The sequence below is a fragment of the Natator depressus genome, chromosome 1, assembly GCF_965152275.1.
Source record: "Natator depressus isolate rNatDep1 chromosome 1, rNatDep2.hap1, whole genome shotgun sequence".
Lineage (NCBI taxonomy): Eukaryota > Metazoa > Chordata > Testudines > Cheloniidae > Natator > Natator depressus.
This window is the reverse complement of record NC_134234.1, coordinates 213,282,780-213,308,032: the sequence shown is the minus strand read 5'-3', so window position 1 is coordinate 213,308,032 and position 25,253 is coordinate 213,282,780. Positions and strand designations below refer to the sequence as shown.

General features: G+C 47.4%; 1 protein-coding gene across 2 annotated transcripts; it reads left to right on the top strand.

Annotated features, from left to right (window-relative positions):
* The first annotated feature begins 817 nt into the window (after positions 1–817).
* Positions 818–19,542, top strand: LOC141974946 (tapasin-related protein-like). Of its 2 annotated transcripts, XM_074935017.1 has the most exons (8): positions 818–1,016; positions 1,812–2,051; positions 13,499–13,774; positions 14,527–14,622; positions 14,736–15,077; positions 15,291–15,620; positions 16,244–16,339; positions 17,407–19,542. In XM_074935017.1, exons 1-8 carry the CDS (start codon positions 968–970, stop codon positions 17,445–17,447), a joined length of 1,470 nt encoding a protein of 489 aa, XP_074791118.1. In that variant the 5' UTR covers positions 818–967; the 3' UTR covers positions 17,448–19,542. The 2 variants fall into 2 exon arrangements, with proteins under 2 accessions (XP_074791118.1, XP_074791127.1); XM_074935026.1 differs by lacking the exon at positions 14,527–14,622 and having other exon boundaries at positions 824–1,016; positions 17,407–19,541.
* Positions 19,543–25,253: the final 5,711 nt, after the last annotated feature.

The following is a 25,253-nucleotide window of genomic DNA, read 5'->3' as shown; positions in this document are numbered from 1 at the left end:
AAACCCTCAAACTCAAATAAACAACAAGCATAAAGCAAGGAAAAGCAAAGTTAAAGTGACACTTCGAACACAAAAAGAAAAGGAGTACTTGTGGCACCTTAGCGACTAACCAATTTATTTGAGCATAAGCATTCGTGAGCTACAGCTCACTTCATCGGATGCATACTGTGGAAAGTATAGAAGATCTTTTTTTCACAGCATAGCTCTACAACTGTAAATCTGTGGGAAGATAACAGTATGCTCCTCCCTAATTTTGTTTTTTTAAAAAGCCATTTTCTGGCAGTATATGTGAGAGACACAGAGAAACTTAGTCAACCTTTGGTATATCAGAAATGCTCAGCCTCTTGCTCACTCATCTCTGTTGAGTTGCTGGATTTTTCCTTCACTTTCTAAATCTAGATTATTTTTTTTCCCCATTCTGAGAACAAACTCTCCTTGTTTCTGGAATTCATGTCACACGCACTGAACTCAGATAGTTTGTTACACATAACTCATAGAGGAGACAACTTTCAAACACTTCTATTCAGCTGAAGAGTGATCAGCAAAAACTTTTTTGTGAGCGCAAATCTTTTAAAAATGCATCTGAACCCAGATTCAAAAGGCTTCACAGAAGCTTGGGGTTCTCAAAAAAAGGAAACGTGGCACAAAATGAGTTTTGGAAGAGACTGACACAGGAGAGTTTTATCTAAAAAACAAATTCAGAGAGTAAAACAGCCTCCCACACCCAGCTTTGCTGATGCCCCTCAATCCTAACCTGTGGTCTCCCATTATCTAGTTCTCAAGTGTTTCAGGCTATCCGGCTCCTCTCTTAGGTAAGGAAGGAGTTAATATTCTCCAATCTGTTTTTGGTTGTCAGAGTGAAAGTGAAAGGAAAGGCACTGGCAGTCTGAAGACTCATTCAGAGTTTGATTCTAGCACAGACGCCTGATGTTTTAGGGTGTCTGGAACCCCTTTTTTGGGGCACAGAATGAATCTAGGGCTCATCCTCATCTGTGGAGTGCTGGCTCTGAAGGCTGGTGAGTTTAGGAGGTGTCAGGGATTCTGGCTGGTCTACAGGGATGCCTCTTCAGAAGGCCCATTATAGCAGGGGTGGCCAAACCCTCCCAGCCACATAGCACAATCTTCAGAAGTTCCAGAGCCAGGGCGCACCTGCCAGGGCTCCCCTTGGTCCTTCAGCCCTGCTTCCGCTGAAGCCCTGAGACCCGCCTCCCCTCTGGGCAGAAGCCCCTACCTCACCACCCTGCTGCAAGGCAGAGGGCCTGAGCTCCTCCCCACCCCCCAGTCTGTTAAGTGGAGAATGGGGGGAAGGGAGGGGGGGGCTCCGTGAGCCACACTTTAATGGTAAAAGGGCCACATGTGGCTCATGAGCCACAGTTTGGCCACCCCTGCATTATAGGCTCAGGGAGCAAGAGGGGGAACAGTTTGATTAGCAGCTTGTGTCCCAGAAGGGATTAGACAAGTGAGCCCCCGTGCCCCCCCGCCCAAGATGGATGGACCAGAGGGAGGTGTGATAGTATAAGCTGATAATCATGGGGGGGGTGCTTGGGGTCTTCCAAAAGGATGATGGCAGTGGGGGACAGGGAAGTAATACCAAACTGGGAAGAGGTACTTCAGGGGAGGTGTTTCAGGGAAGGAGGGGAATTGTGTGGTGGTAGCGTGCCCCAGGGCTCACCTGGATCATCCCCGTTTCTATAGGGCTGCCCCAGCAAAGGGCAAGATGTCAGTGCCAAATGTCTTGTCCCGATGGGGCAGCAGGTATGTGTATGTATGTGTGTGCACCCCACCTCTCAGCTGGTTCTTTTCCTTCTCAGCGGAGCTGGCCCCGGGGTCCCAATTACACTCTGTGGATGTGGTCTTGGACTGTCATTATATAGAGGAAGCTGTGGGTGGATTTCCGGGTGCCTTTGCCGGATCATTCTCCTCAGACCCTGCCACCCTAGTGCTGAGAGGTGTCAGCATTGCCGATGATGGAAGCTTGGACAGTGTCACCAATTATGAGGCGCCAGGCACAAATACTGACTCCGCTTCTCCCATCATCTTTGAAGTCTCAGGTGAGTGAGGAGCTGGGGATGGGAGAATTGCCATGCCAGCCACAGTAAGCCATGAGTGAACTGAAATCTGCACAGACTCAAAACACAGAGCCCTGCCCCAGGGGCTCACATAGGACATGTGATGGACAAATGGATAGCAGGATGAAGGGCACTGTGTAAATAGAGACAGAGTCACTATCTATCAACTTACTTGCATTAGAGGGACAAGGTGAGTGAGGTAAAATCTTTTATTGGAGCAACTTCTGTTGGTGAGAGAGACAAGCTTTTGACCTACACAGAGCTCTTCTTCAGCCCTCCTTGAGATCCAAAGAAGAGCTCTGTGTAGCTTGAAAGCTTGTCTCTCTCACCAACAGAAGTTGCTCCAATAAAAGATATTACTTCAACCACTTTGTCTCTCTAAAATCCTGGGACCAGCATGGCTACACGAACACTGCTTACCCACATGACCCCACCACCACAATATCTGAGCACCACATACTTATTAATGAATTACTATCACAATGCCCTTCTGAGATAATTGCATTGGTACTCCTAGTGAAAAAAGGCAAAGCCATTATTTTCACTGATGGAGATTGAAACTCGAATAAACTGCCCTGGTGATAATCAGGCTTCACCTGTATAAATTGTATCATACAGAAGGGAGTTTGCACTCTGGCTAAAATCCCAGTTATATCAGTAGCTAAAGTTTCAAGATAGACAAGGCCATAGACCAGAATATTCATAGATTTTAATTAATATATTCATCTATTTAAGGCGAGAAGAGACCATTAGATAATCTAGTTCAGGGGTTCTCAAACTTCAATGCACCGCAACCCCTTTCTGGCAACAAAAATTACTACATGACCCCAGGAGGGGGGACCGAAGCCTGAGTCTGTATGATTCCCACTTCCCAAGTGGGGAGCCAAAGCCAAAGCCTGAGCCGCAATTCCCTGGAAAGGGTAGGGGTCAAAGCCGAAGCCCAAGTGTTACACTAATAAAAATGATACCAACAGGATCTTGTAAGAGGGACAAGGCAAATTGCCACGTTTATTGTAAATACAACAAAATATTCCTATATGCAATTTCTATATAGATCCATTCACACACACAGACATTCACACGCAGGTTCTACATAAAGGTTGTTATAGTTACCAGCCTAGATGTTGCTCGTGCCAAGTCACTGGCCAGGTGGCCTGGACACGAGAGTGGAGCCAAGTCGTTGTCAGATGCGCATCCGATGCTCCTGGAGGGTGGTCGTAGAACCAGACTCAAAGAACACAGTCCCTGGACCCAATTTTTATAGGTCTCTGGTTCAATACAAGTCTATGGAGGTTGCTTCATCATGCTGAATTTACAATTGAGATGACCGTCAATCAGCTCAATCAGCAGGTGATACATCCATGACGGCTCCATGATGGCTAGGTGTTATCTTCTTGTTCTCCCTTGATGCGTTTTGGGTGGATTCCGGTTCTCCCTCCGGGGGTCATCCGGTTATCTCCACTTTGCATATTCTTTAGCCCATCGATATCAAGGTTGAAATTCTTAGGATTAGGCTGGCACCATTTACTAACCAATTATTTCCCTGCTTCAGGCTCTCAATTCCATGCACTCATCATTCATTCTTTTACTTAACAACACAATCTGTGACTCTTGATTCATTTAACAAGTTTTATCCCACTATCTGTTTTTCCCTCTTTGGATACCAAGATTTACATAGGCATGACAAGGGGCCTCTGCGGGGGAAGAGCATCAGGGTGTTGTTTTAAAGAACAGCATTGTTTCCTCAAAGTTCTTATCACTTTCCAGCACAGACTCTTTGTCCTGTACTGGCCTGAAATAATTAGCACTTTGGCCTTGGATTTGTTACAGAGTGAAATTCAGCAGCATGGAACTGATGTTCATACCTTTTTACAATACCTATATACTCTTTTGTCTATCTTTATTTCTACTACTACATAATTATAATTCTATCATACTTATATAACTTTGTGGGCGACCCAACACAAGGGCTTCAGCCCCAGCCAGAGGATCTGTAACCTGAGCCCCGCCGCCCAGGGCTGAATCCCTCGGGCTTCAGCTTCGGCTCCGGGCAGTGGGGCTCAGGCTTCAGCCCCAAGTCCCAGCAAGTCAAAGCCAGCTTTGGCGACCCCATTAAAATGGGGTTGTGACCCACTTTGGGGTCCTGGTCCACAGTTTGAAAACGGCTGATGTAGTTTAACATCCTATATAGTACAGGCCATAAAATTTCTCCCCTTTATCCCTGTATTGAGCCCAGTCACTGGTGTTTGTCCAGAAAGGCATGCAATCTTGATTTGAAGACTTAAAGAGATGGCAATTGTTCCAAGAGTTAATCACCCTCTCTGTTAGAAAATCTGTCTTATTTTTAATTTGAATTTGGTTGGCTTCAACTTGCAGCCATTAGTTCTTTGTTAGGCCTTTCTCACTAGATTAAAGAGCTCTTTCACACCTGATATTTTCTCCCCGTGGAGGCCCTTATACACAGGAATCAAGTAACCTCTCAGTCTTTTTGATAAACTAAGCAGGTGGAGCTCTTTAAGCCTCTCATTGTAAACATTTTTTCCAGCCTTCAAATAATTTTTGTGGCTCGTCTGTGAACCCTCTGTAAAATTTTCAATGTTTTGTTTAAAATGTGGACACCACATTTGTACAAGTATTCCATTATCAGTTTCACCAGGGGCATACACACTACACTCCTGTTTATATGTTCAAGGATCACATTAACCCTTTTTGCCACAGCATCACACTGGGAACTCATATTGAATGTTTGTCAACTATAGCCCCTAAATCTGTTGGATGGTCACTAGCTTCAGGATACAGCCTCAAGTTTATAACTAGGGCCTGCATCTCCTGTTCCTAGATGTACACTTTTGCATTTGGCTGTATTCAAATGCAGATTGTTTGCATGCACCCGGGTGTAACAGTGCCTTTGTGGGTCATGACTGAGAATACCAAATTCAGGACAAACTGCTGAGAAATAGGGCGGACATACCCCAGACTAGTGGTTATTCTCCCATGAGATATACCAAACCAGCAACAAAAGTAAACTTCTGTTTCACCACACTGGGTAACAAGAAGTCATAAAAGCAGTTTCCTTAGGCATTCCAGTCCTTGTATCACCACTGTAAACACTAGACTTAGAGATGAGTGGTTCTTTAAAACCAATTTAACCAAACAAAAGCTTCTTCTGATCCCAAAGGACCAGCTACACACCCAGGTCAATAATATATTACTCAGATCTTACCCAAAAATCACGCTGTTGCCAATCCTTTAGTATGCACAATATAAAGGTTTATTTATAAATGGAAAGAAAGAAAGGTGAAAGTTAAAATTGGTTAAAGGAATCAAGTACATAAAATAATTGCAGAGTTCTTCGTTCAGGCTTGTGGCGGTGATGGAATAAACTGCTGGCTTAAGTCAAGTCTCTGGTTGCTTCCAAATCAATGGAAGGTCCTCGATCCCTTGGTTAGAATGCTCCCATTAGTATAAGTCCATACATAGTCCAGAGGTTTGAGCAGGAAAGAGGCAACACGGAGGTGTTTCCAGGGCCTTTTATAGCTTCTGCCATGTGGAGGGAAACCCATTGTTTCAAACAAAGAACTCAACACAGCTAGTGGAAAATCACAGGTGACAAGATAATGTTTGGAGTCACATGGGCAAGTCACATGTCCATGCATGATTAGACACAGTAGAAGCCATTACCTATACCTCAAACAGCATGTTCACAGGAAAGTCCGTTCAGGGTAGGTGGGTGTCTTCCATTGTAAGTTAAATGTTCTTTTGATGGGCCACTCAATTTCAATAGTTCCTCCAAGATGTGCTGGCTGACTACCTTGTGGGCACTACCCCAGGCAAAAACATTTGAAATCCAGGTATAGAACCAATGCTCATAACTTCAAATACAAAGTGTTACATGCATACAAATAGCATAATCATATTCAGCAAATCATAGCCTTTCTAGAGACACCTTAATTGACAACCTTCGTACAGTATTTGTTGCAGTTATATAACAGTGATAGCAACAATGATCTATATCAAAGGTGGACAAACTTTTTGGCCCGAGGGCCGCATCTGGGTGGGAAAATTGCATGCAGGGCCATGCATGTAGGGCTGGGGCAGGGGGTTAGGGTGCGGGAGGGAGTGCGGGGTGTGGGAGCGGGTGCGGTGTGTAGGAAGCAGCTCAGGGCAGGGGACTGGGGCAGAGGAGGGGTGCGGAGTTTACGAGGGGGCTCAGGGAAGGGGGTTGGGGTGCAGGAGGGGGTGCGGAGTGCGGGAGGGGGCTCGGGGCAGGGGTGCAGGGAGGAGTGCGGCAGGGGGCTCAGGGCAGGGGATTGGGGTGCAGGCAGGGTGTGACAGGGGTGCAGGTAGGGTCCAGCAGGTGGCTCAGGGCAGGGAGTTGGGGTGTGGGGTGCAGGAGGGTTTTAGGGTGCAGGCTCCAGCCTGGCGCTGTTTACCTGGAGCGGCTCCGGGGTGGCAGCAGCATACAGTGGGGCCAGGGCAGGCTCCCTGCCTGCCTGCCCTGTCCCCGCGCCGCTCCCAGAAGCAGTGCAGGGCCCACGGGGGTGGCAATCCCAAGGGCCGAATCCGGCCCACGGGCCGTAGTTTGCCCACCCCTGATCTACATGGTCATATTTTAATCAGATAATGTCACACCAGGTTACCAACTGGTCCAGTTCCTTCTGTATGATTGCCCTATCCTCATTGCTATTTAGCACTCTGCCAGTCTTTGTGTCATCTGAAAATTTTATCAGCAGTGATTTTGTATTTAATTCCATATCATCGACAAAAACGTTCTTAATCCATGTAACATGTGCTGTATTGGTATTGTGTTCATGCTAATTTTTAGAATCACATTGGCATGCAGTACTGAGCCAAACACCTTACAAAAGTCTAAATGTCTTACGTCTGCTTTTGTCAACCGAACTTGCAATCACATCAAAGAATGAATTCAGGTTTGTTTGACAAAATCTATTTAAAATAAAAGCCTCTGGAGAGGCATTAATTATATTTCTGTCCTTTAATTTTTTTGTTAATTGAATTAATTCAATTAATTGTATCAGCTATTCGGTTGTTTTGCTGGGGACTAATATCAAGCTAACTGCCCTACAGTTGCCTGTGTCATCCTGCTTGCTGTTCTGGAAACGTGGCACAACATTAGCACTCTTCCAGTCTTCTGGAATTTCCCATGTGACAGGATGTACCTGGCCCTTCGAGGCCCCTTGCTGGAGGCCTTGTGGTCTTACCACACCCTGCCCCAGGAAAGGAGCAGTGAAGGTGGGTCCTCCAGGCCTGCTTCGAGGGGTTGCATAGAAGCAGCCAGTCAGAGCCCCGCAGGATCAAATAAAAGCTGCTGCTGGGCCTGAGCAGGTCAGTTCCTAGCTGGGCCCAGAGGAGCAAGGCAGGGTGCGCCTTGCAGGTCACAGGAGCTTGAGGGAGAACTAGAGGGAGGGTTCTGGTGCTACTTGTGTTCTGTGAGGAGGAAGAAGATCTGAGAACTTCAGCCCTAAGGGAAGGGTGAAGAGAAGGGGGCTATGTGGGAAAAGGCCCAGGGAACAGCAGCAGCACACCGGAGGCAGCAGTATGTGGCTGCGGTTTATAGGATTCCTGGGTTGGGACCTGGAGTAGTGGGTGGGCCTGTGTTCCCCCACTGGCCACTAGCAAAGTGGCCTAAGCCCCAAGAAGGGGACAAGTTTCCTTTAGAAGCCTGAGCGAAGGGACTGGATTTAAAGGTCCCAGAGGTGGGTCTGAAGACCCTCATGTGGGCAGATAGTTTGTTGGACATTTGCTACCCTGGAAGGGGTTCATCTGTTGAGGACAGTGAGTTGGCCAGAGGGCTGAGCCACTGAAGACCTGCCTAGTGTGACTGACAACCTATAGAGGGTACCACGAGTGGGGAAAAGAGGATTGCAGTACCACACCCAGCCAATAGGAGGCATTCAGGAGATGAGTACCCCATCGCACCCCAATATTCCAAGCTTTATTAAAAATGAACATCAGTGGGCCAGAGATATCCTCAGCCAACACTTTTTTATGACTCTTGGGTGCTGGGGACCTGGTGATTTAAATTATTTTGTGCTTTATAGGTATTGGTTAACATACTTCCTAGTTACTAAGTTCTTGAAAATAATTCGTCATCCTCATGTGATATGAGTATGTCATCCTGCTTCTTTTAAAATACAGAACAGAAATATTTATTGAACACTTCTGCCTTTTCAGCATCATTATTAACAATGTTACCATCTCCATCTAGTAATGGGTCTATACCATTGCTAGGATTTCTTTTGTTCTTCATATACTTACAAAACTCCTTATTGTCCTTGCCCCTGCCAGCCATGCATTTTTTCTTGATGTCTGTAACGTTCTTTATCAATTTTCTACACTTCATAACTTCAAAACTGGAGCCCCTCTGAGTTTCAAAATATGCCCTTGACTGGCACCAGACCCAATGCTGGTAGAGGCATCAACATTGATGTTGGCACCATCGGCCCTAGCATTGGAGCCCTTGTCACAACTATCAGCATTGCCATTTCCTGAGAGCTACTTTTCATCCCTGTCACCAATATACTCCTTCTCTACCACACTGAGCAGGGACCCTCACCTGAGGGGTGAGGTCGATACCGCCAAGGGTACTCTGAGGCATGCAGCACTGAGTCCTGGTGCAGAACTAGCATTGGACGGGGCATACCCAGTTATGCCAGTATCAGTACAACCTGCCACCATGGCCTCATTGGCCAGCCCTCCCATAGATCTTGGAGCAGGGTCCCCTCCCATGTCTCAGCAAAGAGGAGAAGATTTCAGTTGCCTCTGGTGTTGCTGGCCAGAGCACCCCCGTCAGAACCGGAGGGAGTCTCTGAAGATGTGATAGAAGCAGTGAGGGAAATGCTCCAGCTGCCTTCACCACCAGAAGAATCTTCTTTGTCCCTGGACAGGACAGTTACAGTGGCTCTGACACCAGCTGTTGATGACTTCAGCTGGGCATCCCAGGAGATACTCTCGAGGACAGTGAATACAGGACACTGTGGTCCAGGAAAATGCACACAAGGTATTCAGCAGCCTCAGCACCTGCAAGAATTGCCCTCCTGATCAGTGAGGGCATCCTAGATCCAGCCAAGATCTGCTGAATACTCCTAGCCTCACCCCCTCTCAATGCAGTGGGGGAGCTGTCTTCACCCAAATTCCATTACTTAGGGCAAGGACAGCAAACCAGCAGCCTGCAGCACTGGCTTCCTCAAGGGGTTAATATTGGTCTGTCAATCACCTTGCTTCCTCTCCTGATTGGCTAAATCTGTCCTGATGTTACCGCCTTAGGCCCTTTGTGAGACATTGCTAGGCAGGATAGCAGTGAGGGCTGGCTCTGCCCACCTGATATTTCCATTGGTGTGGTTTTGTGATTGCCACATGTTCCATGTTGCTGGGTAGAAAAAAACACTCTTTCTCTGGCACTGTAATTGGCAGAGGAGGCTGAGCTTGGAGCCTAATGATTGGCCAGGGCAAAATCATATTTTGATTGGCTGCTGCCCTCCCCGCCTGAATTTTTTATTGGTGGGTGAGACCTGTTGCTAGGCGGAGTAGCCGGCGCTGGGACTTTGCAAGGGTAATACAGGATCGTGGGAGAACTTAAAAAATGGGGGCCAGGTGTGGGGTATCTTGGGATGGATGTTTTTGCACACTCTGCCCCAGGTGGTCCTGCCCATGCAAGTCAGTGCATATCCAGGCGTGATTTCTGTAGGTGTACTTACACTCCTGGACCCCAGGAGCTGCTACTGCGTGGCAATTTTGCAGTGTGCAACCCTGGGCTCCTGAACTCTAGTCCACCACTGCCATAATCACATAACCACATAGATAAAGACAGAGGCACACTCAGAGAGAGAGAGAGAGAGAGAGAGAATGCAAAGTTGCATGGTGGAGTTGATGGTAGAGAGGTAGAGAGCAGGGATAAGTAAGAGCAAGAGGGAAGGTGTGGGATGAAGGTAAGGAAGAAGGTGGGAATGAGGGAGGATAGGAAGGGGGAGAGTGGGGCAAAGGAGAACATTGTTGCCGGCACCCAGTGCCGAGAGGCTAAACAACAGCTCGGGTTGGTTCGCTACCCGGTGTGCTACACCCAATAATCACAACGGGGTGGAGAAGCAGAAAAGTTTATTTGCAGCTGCAAAAAGGTACAGGGAGAAAAGAATCTCAAATCCTGCACACAGAGCAGGAAGTTACACAGGCTTTTATACATCCTTTTTTCCCAGCATACTTATCCGATAGCAAGCTGCCCTAAGTATCCATATAGCCAGCCAATCCAGTTCCCAGCTAGTTCCCTTGTTCTCTGTATCATTTGTTAAACTATACATAAAGCTGCTTTATTCAGCATTTTTCTTCCATATCTGCCCTGTTTGGCCTTGTTTAGTTTCAGGCAGTCTGACTTTGCAACATATTGTTGCAGATCCTCAGCATAACTGCTGCGAGTGCCTCCAGGCGGGGGGGCCAAGGAGACTTGGGCCTAGTGCGCGGGAGCTTCATCGACACTCGTGGTCTTCCATCCCCTCGAGTTACCTAGTGGCCATGCCCCAGTGTCCCCAACAACATGATGAAGGGGGACACATAACTTATGAGGAGAGGCTCAGGGAACTGGGGTTATTTAGTCTGCAGAAGAGAAGAGTGAGGGGAGATTTGATAGCAGCCTTCAAATACCTGAAGGAGGGTTCCAAAAGGGATGAAGCTAGGTTGTTCTCAGTGGTGGCAGATGACAGAACAAGAAGCAATGGTCTCAAGTTGCAGTGGGGGAGGTTTAGGTTGGATATCAGGAAACACTATTTCACTAGGAGGGTGGTGAAGCACTGGAATGGGTTACCTAGGGAGGTGGTGGAATCTCCATCCTTAGAGGTTTTTAACGCCCAGCTTGACAAAGCCCTGGCTGAGATGATTTAGTGGGGGTTGGTCCTGCTTTGAGCAGGGGGTTGGACTAGATGACCTCCAGAGGTCTCTTCCAACCCTAATCTTCCATGATTCTATGACACACTTGGATGGGATGTGGGCTGCTGAAATGGTTAGTGGAGGAAAGCTACAGGTGAGAGATCCCGGCTTCAGTGATAGTGAAAAAGGAGGAGAAGATAGCAAAAGGAAAGGAAAGGGTGGCCTTTTCTAATCTTGCCGAAAAAATCAGCAAGATTTTGAATGGAAAAGTTGAAATGGCAGGAGAGGGAGAGTTTAAGGATGGACGTGAGAGTGGCAAAGAAGTGGTGGGGATTTGAGGATGGTCTGCAATGAGAGTGCAGAAGTGCTGTTTGGTTAGAGAGAATGTAGGAGGAGAGAGCCTGAGAATCCTGATACCCACAGTTCTGTGCTGTCAAGCAAGCAGCTATGTAACCTGCTAGCAAAGTATGTCACGCTACCCTCTCGTGCCTGGTCCGTAGGCTCGACTGGATACTTCTGCTTCCACTTACTACTTCCTTGGGTTCGTCTACACTGCAATTAAAAACCCATGGCTGGCCCGTGCCAGCTGACTGGGCCTCAGGGACTCAAGCAGCAGGGCTGTTTAATTGCAGTGTAGGCTTCTGGGCTTGGGCTGGAGCCCAGACTCTGTGACCCTCCCACCTCGCAGGGTCCTGGAGCCTGGGCTCCAGCCCAAGCCCAGACGTCTACACTGCAGTTAAATAGCCCTGCAGCCTGATCCCCATGATCCTGAGTCAGCTGGCACAGGCCAGCTTGGGGTGTCTACTTGCAGTGTAGACATACCCAGTGAGATCAAGTGGTAGAAGTCTGTGTTGTTGATCTGAAAGTCCTGAGTTCAAACCAGTTGATGATATATGCAGAGAAAAATCATGGGTGATGATGTAATTTAAAAATGTAATCATATCATCGTAATGAATATGCATCAAACCCAGCAGCAGAATTACAGGTACCCTGTTCCCCGGACTCTGCAAGCACCTTCCTCACTGTGCACCTTTCAAATCGGCTGCATGTTATACATTTGGACTATCTGTGAAACATCTCGGTATGCTCATGCTCTGTACTATACATTTCCTTGCCCTCATGTCCCACCTAGACACCAAGCAGCAGAACCTGCTGCCTTCAACTGAGGACAGAGTTCCTTCGTGGAAGAATGTGCACTTCACCCTGGATCTGCAACTTGCCAGGGACATAAGGGAGGGATACAAGGAGAGGAGAGGGTGCAAGAAAGGGAGTATCACAGCTACAGGACTAGCTGCACTTCAGTCCTCTTTCTAGTCTCTCTCAGAGAACCTAAATCAGGTCTTGGGCCTCTTGCCCTTGTCTGTTTTGGGATGGAATCTTGTGACTCTTCCATACTTGGATCAGGTCTGAGACCACTGCCCCATGTGTGACAACTGCTTATCACCGTGCAGGTCCAGCTAGGTTTGGGGCACCTGTGTTTCCTTCCCATGGGAACCTGTGACCAGTGATAATGACCAACAAAATAATCAAATATTTTAAAACAAAATCATAGAATCATAGAATATAAGGGTTGGAAGGGACCTCAGGAGGTCATCTAGTCCAACCCCCTGCTCAAAGAATATTTACTTAGCAGTTGAAACAAAGTTTTTCTCCTCAATCATGACAGTTAGAAACTTACTTTTTTAATCAAAGCTGAAATTCTCATGCAATTGTTTGATTTTAGCGGGGGCTATAAGAAAAAGTTGGCAAAGCTGTTACAGGATCATCTTGAGCCATCTTCTCCTTTCTGCCTGGACCATCCCAGACGGTTACCTGTTGGGAAGCCCTTAATCGAAGACATTCTCACAAAAACCACCTCACCAGAGCCAGACCGATATACAGTATTAACAAATTATTTAAAGTGCTCCCATATTTTGTCATGGGGAGTATAGCTGAAGAGAGTGCAGGGCAACAAGAAAGATTGGCATGTGCTTCAGTAACAATAATGGATTTGGCAGGTAGATTTTCTCTTTGACAGACACTCATCTCTAGCTGTTGCTGCACCCTCAATACCTCTTCCTTTTTTAGGCTGGGACCTTTAATGTTTCAGCATCCCCTTTGCTCCTAGGTTTAGGCTTGGGAAGAATAAACCTTGCTAGCATGGTTGGTATGTAGGCAGGTAGGTATTTCCCAATTTATAGCTCTCCCTATTGTTCCCTTAAGGTATCGTCTGTCTGTTATTGTTTTGTTCCCTGTTGTTTTTCCCCAACAGCCTTTGAGCTTATCCAGTCTGGCTGTAAAGTTAAAGCAAACAGGTAAACTGAGGAATATATGATATTCATAAAAATAATACATATGACTTCCTCATTCACCACAAGAACTTCTTTAAACAAGCTGGGAGACCAATGTTACATGCTAAGGCTCTTGTGTTTGCATAGCAGCAGCCTGACCCCATTTTACACCAGGTGTAGACACAGCCCTTGGTGTCTCACCAGATTAGGTCCCTACTGAAACTTGATCCTGTTTTTCCTGTTCCATTCATCAAACTACATGTCTTCTCTTTCTCATTACAGAAACTTTGGTACCCATCCCATATGCGGAATCCCTGCTGCATGCAGATTGTGCTGGGGAGAAAGTGACCTGTGAGATCTCTCCATACAGCTTACACCTGGCAGATGAGGGGCCCAGCCAGGCCTCCTGGTTCATGGGGACCCTGAAGTTGTCCAGTGGGATCAGCATAGCCCTGGTGCTGAAGGTCAGCAGTGTCAGGGAAGAAGATGAGAGAATGGCTGTACTGCACCCAAGGCTGAAGGTCCCTATAAGCAAGGAGGGCACAGTGCTGACCACAGGTAAAGAAAGTGGCGAATGAGGGGAAAAGACTTGAGTGCTGGAATGCACCTATTGCACCAGGGAGCACTAGGGGAGCCAGACACTCCAGGGCTGAAGACTCCACATTAAGGAGTGCTAGGGGAACTAGAGACCCCAGGAATACCACCCCACTCTGTAGTCTGGGACTTAAGGGAACTAGAGAAAAGGACTGCACATGCTGTGAGTCAGCATAGATAATCCTTCCCTTCTTGAGGGAAGCTCAAATGTACGGGGCCCTCCTGCTATCTGTGGGATGTAACCGTTGGGCCACCAATGTGACCCCTTGATCACTCTGCCCTTGCACTTCTGTGCCCTTTGACTCCCCAGTTCTGGCCCCGCTGTTCTCCCCACCACTGTCACTATAAGACTATAACAGGGTTTGAAAAAGGGCTAGATAAGTTCATGGAGGATAGGTTCATCAATGGCTATTAGCCAGGATGGGCAGGGATGGTGTCTCTAGCCTCTGTTTGCCAGAAGCTGGGAATGGGCGACAGGGGATGGATCACTTGATGATTACCTGTTCTGTTCATTGCCTCTGGGGCACCTGGCATTGGCCACTGTCAGAAGACAGGATACTGGGTTAGATAGACCTTTGGTCTGACCCAGTATGGCCATTCTTATGTTCATTATTTGCCACACCACTGTGACCCTTGGCAAGTGCTATGTCTGCTCTCCAGGAGTTCGGTGTAGCAAGGAGAGCAATATGCACTTACTCCCCGTATCCTGCTAATAGCTCTGCAGCCTGCAGGATGGGATCTTCTTGTGGGGAGACACATGTCCAACCCTTCAACCCAGCATGGCCAGTCAGTCCACAGCATGCTTCCTCCAGGTGGGTGGAGCTGTGACCCAGTCCCTGATGACCTGCCAGGGGGAGTCTTCCATAACCACATATATTTAACACTCTCTCAGTCTATTTGTCTTTCTCCTTCTCCTTGTTCCTAGTTGAATTCCAGTTGTCATCTCGCACCCCTACTTTGCATACCCGACTTGGCACCTCCGTCACCCTGGACTGCAGCTTTGCCTTGGCTTCCAGCTCTCCGCTGGCCTCGCTGGAGTGGAGGCTGCAGCACCGAGGCAGCGGGCGTAGAGTTTTCCACTACCAGGCGGGGGACGTGGCACAAGCAGAACAGTCAACGGCCCACGTGGATGTGGTGCAGCTGCTGGAGACTGGAGATGCATCACTTAGCCTGCATGGAGTGGGGGTGGGGGATGAAGGGACATACATCTGTTTAGTGTCCACCCCCCAGCACCAGGCCCAGAACATCATCCAGCTGCAGTTGGTTGGTGAGGCAATGATGCTTTAAGGATACCTAGTCAGGGGGCAAAGGGGAGACAGGCCCCATTCACTGGAACCTGACCATTCCCCGTATCTCTCTGCTCCCCTCCTTATTTCCCCAGCCCCACCCAGTGGGGATGAGGGACTCCTCTGTACTACTCCATTCCCTCAAACACAGTTTATCACCAGCTGGATTTAATTTCCTGTTTGCCCCCCTCCAGAGCCCCCGAGAGTCCGTTTGTTCCCAGAGTTGGTGTCACGTGAGGGGGATGGAGGCACTACCCTGACCTGTGAGATCTCTGGCTATTACCCCCTGGATGTGTCGGTGAAGTGGACACGGGAGGCCCCTGACGACAAGGACAAGATCCCTATCTCAGGCTCAAGCACATACTTCTCCAGCCATAGGCAAGCCCAGGATGGCACCTACGGCATCAATTCATACCTGAGTATCAACACAGCCATAGAGCTGGGACCTGTCACCTACAGCTGCCATGTCTCGCATCTGGCCCTTGAAGAGCCAATTACAGCTAGTGCCCAGCTCAGGACACCAGGTAAACGGGGAAAGGAGGGCGAGTTCTCCTTATTGCCCCTGCCTCTCAGCTTTTGCTTCAACCCTCTGATCTCCTAGCTCCAGCTTTTCCCTCACCTCTCAATTCTGGGGTAGTGAAGCCCCATCCCATTTGGAGCACCCTCCCATTTCCACTGCCTGCCCTCATTCCCCATCCGTTCTTTCCTCTCCTGGCTTCTCCTGGCAGTCGCACTTCCTCAGCTCTCATTGCACCCTCTACAGCTCTTTGTAAAGCATGTTCTCTGCATCATGCAGCACCTTACACTGTTAAGGGGGCAGTGGTTTCAAGGGAGCAAAAAGGCAGCACACGGACTCCTTATTGGGAACCCAACCATGCCCCAAGGACCCCTATACACTGTTGTCTCCAAGGGAACCAGGACCTTCTTTGCCCCCACCCCCTTCCTTCCCCACCAGGAACTCAGCTTAGTCCCTGCTCCCTGTGGCACTGTTCTAATGAGATCCTAATCTTTCCCCAGAAACCTTGCACATCTCTCCTCCAGTAGGATCCCAGCCCTGCCCTGTGTGTGATCTGTGTGAAGAATTTTAGCTCTCTGAAACAGACTCAGATGAGCTTCACATCACTGACTCCCCCTCTTTCTCCAACAGAGCAAAAAACATCTAATGGGCTTGTGGGAGCCTTCATTGCTACTTCCATCTTCCTTGCTGCTCTCGTTGGCCTCATGCTCAGGAGAAGAAAAGCAGGTCAGAGTGTAAAGCACTTCAGCCCTCTCCCTAGACTGAGGTTCCACAGTCAGAGCTCATCTCCTGCTCCCGATGGTGCCGCTGGCTGTGAGACGCAGAGACTGGAGTAGCCTGGAGCACCTGCTGCAGCCAGCACTCCTGCCACTCTAATTACAGTGCTTCCTGCAGGGAGTAGCATAGCGGGAAGCTCCGTCACAACCAGCTGTCCTGCCTCCTTCCCTACAGCAGCCTTGCTGGGAGAAGCCTGGACCGGAGTATTTGGGAGCTCCCCTCCTACTTCGTGCGCCTACTTCCTTTCCATTTTGCCTCCTTGAGGGAGAAGCTGGAAATGGAGTAACTGGGAGATGATTCCATAGCTAGTTCTCCAGCTTCTCTTCTTACAGTGTCTCTTGCTGGGTAGGAGAGGGGGTAGCTCTTAGGAGTGTTAGTGATGATAATGTAGTACTCAGACCTGTATATTTGCCTGAGATAGAATTTTGGGTCTTGTTTGCTCATTTGACTTTTGATATTTTTATATTCTTACTAATATGTGTGAACAAAGAACAAAGATACTGGGTGTTACATCTGCCCACAAGCAGATCAGGTGAAAAGAGATAAGAGATAGTGCTAAAGTGTTGTTGGGCAGAATGGGTATGTAATATAAAAGCAGTCACTTGAAGGACAGTCCTGCCTCAACTCCTCTCCCGAGATAAGGTCAAGCAGCCAGTCGGGAGGGCAAGGGGGATGGGAGGGGAAGGTATAAGAAACACTAAAAGCCAAAGAAATCCCTGTCCCTGACTGGAGCACAACCTCACTCCTTACTCCTCCCATGGGACATGAAAGAGGTGGTACTGAAGCCCCCAGACCGAAAACCCTCCAAAATGACCATACATTATAAGGGGTAGGATCAGAGGTGCACTACTTCTGCTCTTCTACTTTCTGTCTGCATGACAAGAACCAGGGCAGGGTGAAGGGAAAGCTCTTAATAGTAGCCTACCATCGCCCTGGTAGCTGCAGATCATGGAAGAGAATGACATTTTACTGATTGTTTTTGTCTTCCTGAATCAATTATTTTTCTTCCTTTTCAGTTGATCCAAAATCTGAGGAATCTCTGGAGACTTCAGGGTAAAAGGGACAGTTAACTCAGTTACCCTTATTCCTGCGCCCGCTCTCACAGACCCCATACCAGATGAAGACCCAGCCACTCAGAAATTAACCTCCCATTTTACATTAATGGAGCTATCACCATTTCCAGGGACCCTCTTGCAGCTCTATAGGAAGGGATTGGAGGACCCTTGTGACCCTGGAAAGGTGGAGTCAGAGAAAAGGGGGTGTCTCCATCATGTGAGTGGGGGTAATACCATTAACCTCACTGGAACACTGTTCTTCTCACACTTTCAGGTACACAGAGCTAGATACACAAAGGGATGTAGACATTTTAGGTGCCTAAGACCAACATTTAGGCACCACTGAGATCCTCAAACCTCTGGTCAGCTGGTGCCTAACCCTTTAGCTACCTAAATTCCTTAAGCACCTAAGTTTCTGCCTGTGGACATACACAAAATCACCTAATTCCTGATGCCATTGAGCTGCTTGGTTCCCTAGCTCATGCATAACCCCTGGTAGGATTGTCAGCCTAGGCAATACCCTGCCTTTGTCACCTGCAGGGCCTGATCCCAGAGGCATGCTCAGAGCATACCTATCAGAGCAGGCCTTGAACAGAGACAGCTAGGAGCAAGCAGGTCAGAAATTTGGTGGGTGTGTGTATACACATATGTGTGTACGTGTTTACTGTCACTTTGCCTATGTCATCCCTAGCTTTTAATCCCTCCACTGGCTCTCCCTTCTCTATCACATCAAATATAAGCTGCTTATATTCACCTTCTAGTCCTTTCTTGGCCATTTCCCACCCTACCTATCATCTCTCATTTGCTATTGAACTGTTGATGCTCATCTCTGATGGGCCCATCATGCCAGCCTCCATTGGCCACAGGTTACATTTTCAGACAAGCATCTTTTTACTTTCTCCCACGCTGTTCAGCACACTTGGGAGGGGCTCCCTGAAAACATCCATAAAGCATCCACCGTCAAATACATCCACAAAACTCTCCTTTGCCGTGATGCCTGTAATATATTGACAATGGTTAGAATGCCAATCGTCCTGACCATTATTGTCTCATTGCTTCCTTTTATTCCCCTACAAGTCTCTTGCTTTACGCTCAAGATTGTAAGCTCTTTGGGGCAGGAATTGTCTTCTTATTCTGTTTGTACAGTGCCTAGCACAATGGGGTCCTGGTCCACAACTAGGGATCCTATGTGCTACAATAATGCAACTAATAACCTTATTAGCTTAGTGGACAGAGCACTCCCCTATAATGTGAGAGACCCAGTCTATATCCCTGTTCTGCCTGAGTTGGAGCAGGGATTTGAAGTCAGTTCTCCCACATCCCAGGTGAGTGCTCTAACCACTGAGTCGTTGAGTATTCTGGGGTGGTTATGTCTCAGTCTCCCCTGCTGCAGCTGTTCCACTTGATATAAATGAAATATTTTTGGAGCCGGGCCTCTCCCACATCTCAGGGGATTGCCCTGACCACTGAGCTACAGAGTCAAACTCCTGCTTTGACTCCTCTTTCTTAAATAAATATTTAATTATTTATAATGAAGAGGTTCTTCAGCAGGAGAGATTGAGAGCCAGTTACATCCCTTGTTAGTATCTTGATGAAAAGCTGTGTTGGGAAACTCAGGGTGGAGAGGGAGTGGGCGAGAAGTGGGGCTCACTCTGTAACTGGCTCAAACGAGATACGGTATTCACTGCACTTTGTGCTAGTTTGAATTTGACCTCTGAATAAAACCCTGTTGTTATTTTTCTAACACATTTCCACTTTAACTCCAAACTCATCTGAATTGGAAAGTCTGGGGAGGGAGAAGCATCATGCCACCACTTCTCAGGAGGGGTGGAAGGGTGAAATTGCAGTGACAGATCACAGTAGAGGTTTACTGGTTATTATACAATTCTCTTCTTTGTCCATTTCTTCAGAAGTAATAAGGTAAAAAAGAAGTATTTAATTCCCAGCCTCATTCGGTAAAGGGCAATATGAAGTGTAACTGATAGGAAACAAACTGGGGTGAAGGGCTGTCTCAGTAATGATCCCCATCCCCATGCAGGAGTTTCAACCACGGCAGCAGAAAGAAAACTCAGCAAAAAGAAATGGGGGGAGGGGAGGAAGACTTCAGGACCGGACTATATGTGCATACACACACCTAGGTGTTCAGCAGACAGAGCTGCATTGCCAAAGTGATCACTTTTGGCTGGTTTTGGGATACAAAACACTTTGAATGCAGGGATAATGAAATGTTGTTATCCTTACTGTATGAATAAAGGGCAGCAGAACTGTGCTTAGCATGCCCTGATTGAAGGGGACACCCTAACCTCAAACCCACTTGCTAAGCAGGGGGTAGGGATGTCACATCCCAGTGAAAGTTAGAGGGGTTAGGGATAGATGTTTTTATCTAGTGGGGGGGCTCTGCTTTAAAGGGTTCTAGATACTAGTTGATTCTCTTCTCTTTAGTGTTCAAAGGGAGAGTTGAGTAAACTCAATTAAAAGTTCTTGTTTCTGTTGGGTGGTTACTAGAGCTGAAATCACTGTTGAGCAGCTCTAAGCCTTCAACCTGGTGTGAGGACAGTGTTGTAATGAAAGACAAGAAGCAACAGTAGAGAGGTTCCTCGCTGTCCAGGGAAATCACTAAGGGTATGTCTACACTACTCACCGAATGGCGATTGATCCAGCGGGGATCGATTTATCGTGTCTAGTCTAGACGCGATAAATCGACCCCCAAGCGCTCTCCCATTGACTGCTATACTCCACCGCCACGAGAGGCGCAGGCGGAGTCGGCGGGGGAGCGGCAGCAGTCGACTCACCGCGGTGAAGACACCACGGTAAGTCGATCTAAGTACGTCAACTTCAGCTACGTTATTCACACAGCTGAAGTTGCGTAGCTTAGATCGATCCCACTCCCAGTGTAGACCAGGGCTAAGAGCTGGGCTAAGTGGTGGAACCTCAAAATGGGCATTGCAGAAGTGGTAGTGAGTGGCAAGCAGCACTGATGACAGCAGCATTGCTGAACAGCGGCAGAGGTAACAGCAACAGAGGTAGTAGCACATAGCTAACGGCGGCAGAGTACAGTGGAAGCAGCAGCAGAGACACTGCTTGGCACTCCCCCTCCCTTTTCAGGGGTGGGAGGTGAATCCAGGGGAGTGCACCTCTGAACTAAGGGTCTTCACTGACTAAGAACAGCCAACTGTGAGTAGGGTGCAGTGCAGGGAGAGGGGAGTGGTATGTTAAAGGGACATTTGTCAGATTTTCATGCTTCAAGATGGGAAACTGAGACAAAGGACACTGCCCGAAGGGACTGTGAGGTGAGTGTTGCTTATGGTTACATGCTTTTGAATCATGGTTGTGGTGTTTTCCCAAGGTAATGCTGGGTTCTATTTCCCTTTTAACAAAAGTTTTCTTGTGTTATACACAGACTCAATGTTTCTGAGTGGGTAAGTATTGACTCTTAGAGGTGCCCAAGGGTGCTAATTAGTTTTATCAGATTACTGGGTAGGGGTTTGAGATGGTTCTGTTTTGTACTGGTAAGAGGAATCCCTAGACATTGAGCCCCAGCCCTTGTTGCTGCCAATTCCATCTGGCAGATATATCTATGGAAAAAAGTGAGGCGGATGGCAAACAATATACATTAGAGGTTATGAAGTGTAGAAGATTGATAAGGAAAGTTAAAGCCATCCAGAAAAAATCCATGGCTGGCAGAACTAAGGACAATAAGGAGTGGTTTTAAAGTATATCAGGAACAAAAGAAATCCCAATAATGGGACAGGCCCATTACTAGGTGAAAATGGTAAAATTATTAATAAAATGATACAGAAAAGGCAGAAGTGTTTAATAAATATTTCTGTTCTGTATTTGGAAAGAAGCCAACTGATGTATTTGGATTACATGAGGATGATGAACTGCTTCCCCGCCTTTTAGTAACTAAGGGGGATGTTAAAACAGCATCTACTAGGGATAAGTATTCTAAAAGCATCAGGACCAGATAACAAGAGCTCTGAAAGAGCTGGCTGGTGAAATGTAGACAATATCAATAAAACTCATGCTATATGGACAGACATAACTGACAGATTTCAAAAAGGAATAATCAGTGGGAATAATCTTTGAATGGAAGTGTTTGTAGTGGGGTTCTTCAAGGCTGATGATATTTAATATTTTTACCAATGATCTGGAAGTAAATATGAAATCACTGCTGATGAAATTGGCAGATGACACAGAGATTAGCAGAGTGGTAAATGAGGACAAGGCAGTCATCCAGATGGTTTGGATTTCTCAGTAAATTGAGCTCATTCAAACCAAATGCATTTTAATACAGCAAAAGTTTAGGTCATATATCTAAGAAGAAAGAATGCAACCAAATGAGATCTCCTGGAAAAAGGATGTAGGGATCATGAGATCCCAAAGCAATGTTGTGGCAAAAAGTTCCTTGGAGGGGAGTAATGAGTAGTACTAGGGAAGTATATACTGGTAGACCTCATTGGTAAAACTGCTACTAAAATACTGCTGTGAAGAAACTGGGAGATATCTGTATTAATTTTATGAAAGTTATCTCCATGGGTTTGGTGGTTGGTGAACTGCAGGCTAAAAAGTAACTGTGAGGGCATGTCTACACTACAAAGTTAAGTCAACTTAAGGTAAGTTGACATCCGGCCGCTGCAGTAATTAAGTTGGTTGTGCCAGTCCACGCCATGCTCATTGTGTTGGTGGAGTGCATCCTCACTAGCAGCGCTTGCATCAGTGCACAGAGCAGTGCACTGTGGGTAGCTATCCCACAGTGCAACTAGCCACAGGGCATTTGGGGAAGAGCTTACAACACCTCATGGGACCAAAACATCGATGCAGGGGGGAATGGGAACATGGCTTTGGCTTCCCGTGATGCAGTTTCCTCCCTCCCTCCTTACTTTGATATCAATGGCAAACAACCCATACTTTCTCATGCCTTTTTCCGAAAGCCTGGCTTAGCCGTGCGTATGCCATAGCCCAAGAAGCATGGACCCCACTCAGCTGTGCACTCCTGTTGTGAGCATTACAAACACCTTGCGCCTTATCCTGCAATATTTCCAGAGCTGAGAAAGGCACCGCCGTGTGGAACATTGCGATGTCATGCAAGCAGCCCTGCCGCAAGCCATAGGATGAAAAAATTCCTGGTTGCTGCTGGCAGTCGTGCAGCAGCTGAACAGGGTGGAGCGCCATTTCTGGTCCTGGGAAACAAGCACTGAGTGATGGGATTGCACTGTTAGGCAGCTATGGGATGACGAGCAGTGGCTACAGAACTTTTGAATGCATAAGTCCACTTTCCAGGAACTTCGTGCAGAGTTTTCCCCAGCCCTGAAGCACAGCAACACTAACATGAGACCTGCTCTGACTATGGGGAAGCAAGTGGTGATCGCTCTGTGGAAGCTTGCAATGCCAGACTGCTACCGGTCAGTGGGGAATCAATTCAGAGTTGGCAAATCCACCATGGGATCCATTGTGATCCAAGCATGCAGGGCGTTAATCGACTTCTGCTAAAAAGGGTAGTGACTCTGGGCAACGTGCAGGACATAGTGGATGGTTTTGCCACGATGGGGTTCCCTAACGGCGGTGGGGTGATAAATGGCACACATATGCCTATCTTGGCAGCAGACCACCTTGCCAAAGAGTACATAAACCGTAAGGCATAATTTTCAATGATGTTGCAAGCATGGGTGGATCATAAGGGGCGTTTCATCGACATCAATGTGGGAGGGTCAGGAAAGGTGCATGATGCACGCATCTTTAGGAACACAGGTCTGTTCAGAAAGCTGCAATCAGGGACTTTTTTTCCAGATCGCAAAATAAGCACTGACAATGTTGACATGCCAATCGTTATCCTGGGAGACCCAGCCTACCCCTTGCTCCTATGGCTCATGAAGCTGAACATCGGCCACCTGGACAGCAGTAAGGAGCATTTCAACAAAAGGTTGAGCAAGTGCAGAATGGTGGTGGAATGTGCCTTTGGACGTTTAAAGGGTTGCTGGCACAATTTGCTTACTAGGTTGTATTTCAGTGAAAGCAATATCCCCATTGTTATCACTGTCTGCTGTGTGCTCCATAATATGTTAGGCAAAGGGAGAGGAGTTTCTGCAGAGGTGGGGTATGGAGGCAGATAGATTGGCAGCTAATTTTGAGCAGCCAGATACCAGGGCAATAAGAAGAGCTCACCAAGGAGCTCTGCATCTCCTGGATGCTTTGAAAACTTGTTTCAGTAATGTGCACCGCTTATCTGTGTTGTGCCTTCCCCTACCATCCCCTCCATTGCATCAATTTCTCTGTACCCTCCACCCCACCCCACCCAACCCCAATGACTGGAATAAATAAAGAGCATTTCATTCTTGAAACAATTACCTTTATTGCACACACATACATTATTTTCCTGTTCTTTCTGTTTCTTTAACCTTGGGAAAATGGTGGGATAATATTGGGAGGGGAGAAACCAAATCAGTTTGTCTGTGAAAGCACAGAAGTCTTGCCCATCAAAGATCTTCGAATGGCTGCCTTTTGTTCTTAGTACCCTCCGCAGTGTTGAGTGGAAGGGATACTGCACATCCCACTCCCAGCTCCCGGAATGTTTGTGGGAGAGGGATTGGGAACAGGGCAATGCTTGCAGGCAGTTCTGCATGGGCTGCAGAAGGAGTTTAGCCTCAAGCTGCTTTTCCTGAAGCTCAACCAGATGCCTCAACATGTCTGATTGGTCCTTCATAATCCACAGCATCTCATCCTGCATGGGATGCTCTCCTGCTCTCCATGTCCATGTCCATGTCCAGTTTTTCAGACAATGAAATCCTCCAGGCTCTTAGCCCTGTCTCAGCTGTCTCAGAGGCCTTATTGTCTTTCTAAACATGTCATCATGCTGTGATGGGATCCCTGGCATGCAGCCTGGGACTGTGCGACCGCTGTGCCCCCTGAACTCTCCAGACTCGGCTATCTCTTACAATGCTTTGCTAGTGACAAGCAGCAAACCCCTCCAGGTGCTGTTATCACTCAGCACAACAGCATGTGGAGCCCCACACCCAGGTAGATTGCATGAATGCTCCAAGACCCACTCATGAATCACACAGAGAAAGGCACCAGACAAATCCTCCCAGCCTTGTACCTCAGGAATATACCTTCTGATGAACAGTGCAAGTTTATTAATTGGTTCACCGCTTCATCAATGGAAAGTGGATATACACCAGCCTCTGTAAACCTGTGCAGATTTACCAAACACTTCAGGCAAACTCACTGGTAAAGATAAACAGTCAAACAAGTTTATTGACTACAAAAGATAGATTTTAAGTGATTATAAGTGATAGGCAAAACATCAGAGTGGTTACCAAAATAAAATAAAATATAAGTATGCAGTCTAAACTCTCAACCCAATTAGACTGGGCAACATCTAGATTAAGCAGTTTTTCTCACCCCACTAGATATTGCAGTTCATGGTACACAGGTTTCACCCATGAAACCTGGGCCAGTCTCCTCTGTTGGAGTCTTCAGTCTTCTCAGTGTCCTTGTTGCTTGTAGCATTTGTGGGGGGAGGAGAAAAGGCAAAGTATAGGGTCACTGTGTTCTGTTTTATATCTTTAGTCCCACCATGTGGTTGGAGAACACAAGTCCAGGCATGTCAGGGTATATTGCTGAGTCACCAGGCAAGGTTGAGCAATTCCCCTGGTGTGGTCTTGTGCAGCTGAGTCATCGCATTGTAGCTCTTTCACTGGACAATGGCTTTTGATGGTTGTTCGACACCCACCTGGGTGTTGGTTATCCCCTGGTTATTGTCTTTGGGGAGCTAGTATCCTGGCACTTCCCAAACCCACACCATATAT

What these genes read in the sequence shown, in the direction of transcription:
- LOC141974946 (XM_074935017.1), top strand. Translation starts at nt 968, where the DNA reads ATGAATCTAGGGCTCATCCTCATCTGTGGAGTGCTGGCTCTGAAGGCT. An exon ending in AGTGCTGGCTCTGAAGGCTG is followed by an intron (nt 1,017 to 1,811) that starts GTGAGTTTAGGA and finishes TTTCCTTCTCAG; the next exon opens with CGGAGCTGGCCCCGGGGTCC. An exon ending in GGGCACAGTGCTGACCACAG is followed by an intron (nt 13,775 to 14,526) that starts GTAAAGAAAGTG and finishes TCCTGCTAATAG; the next exon opens with CTCTGCAGCCTGCAGGATGG.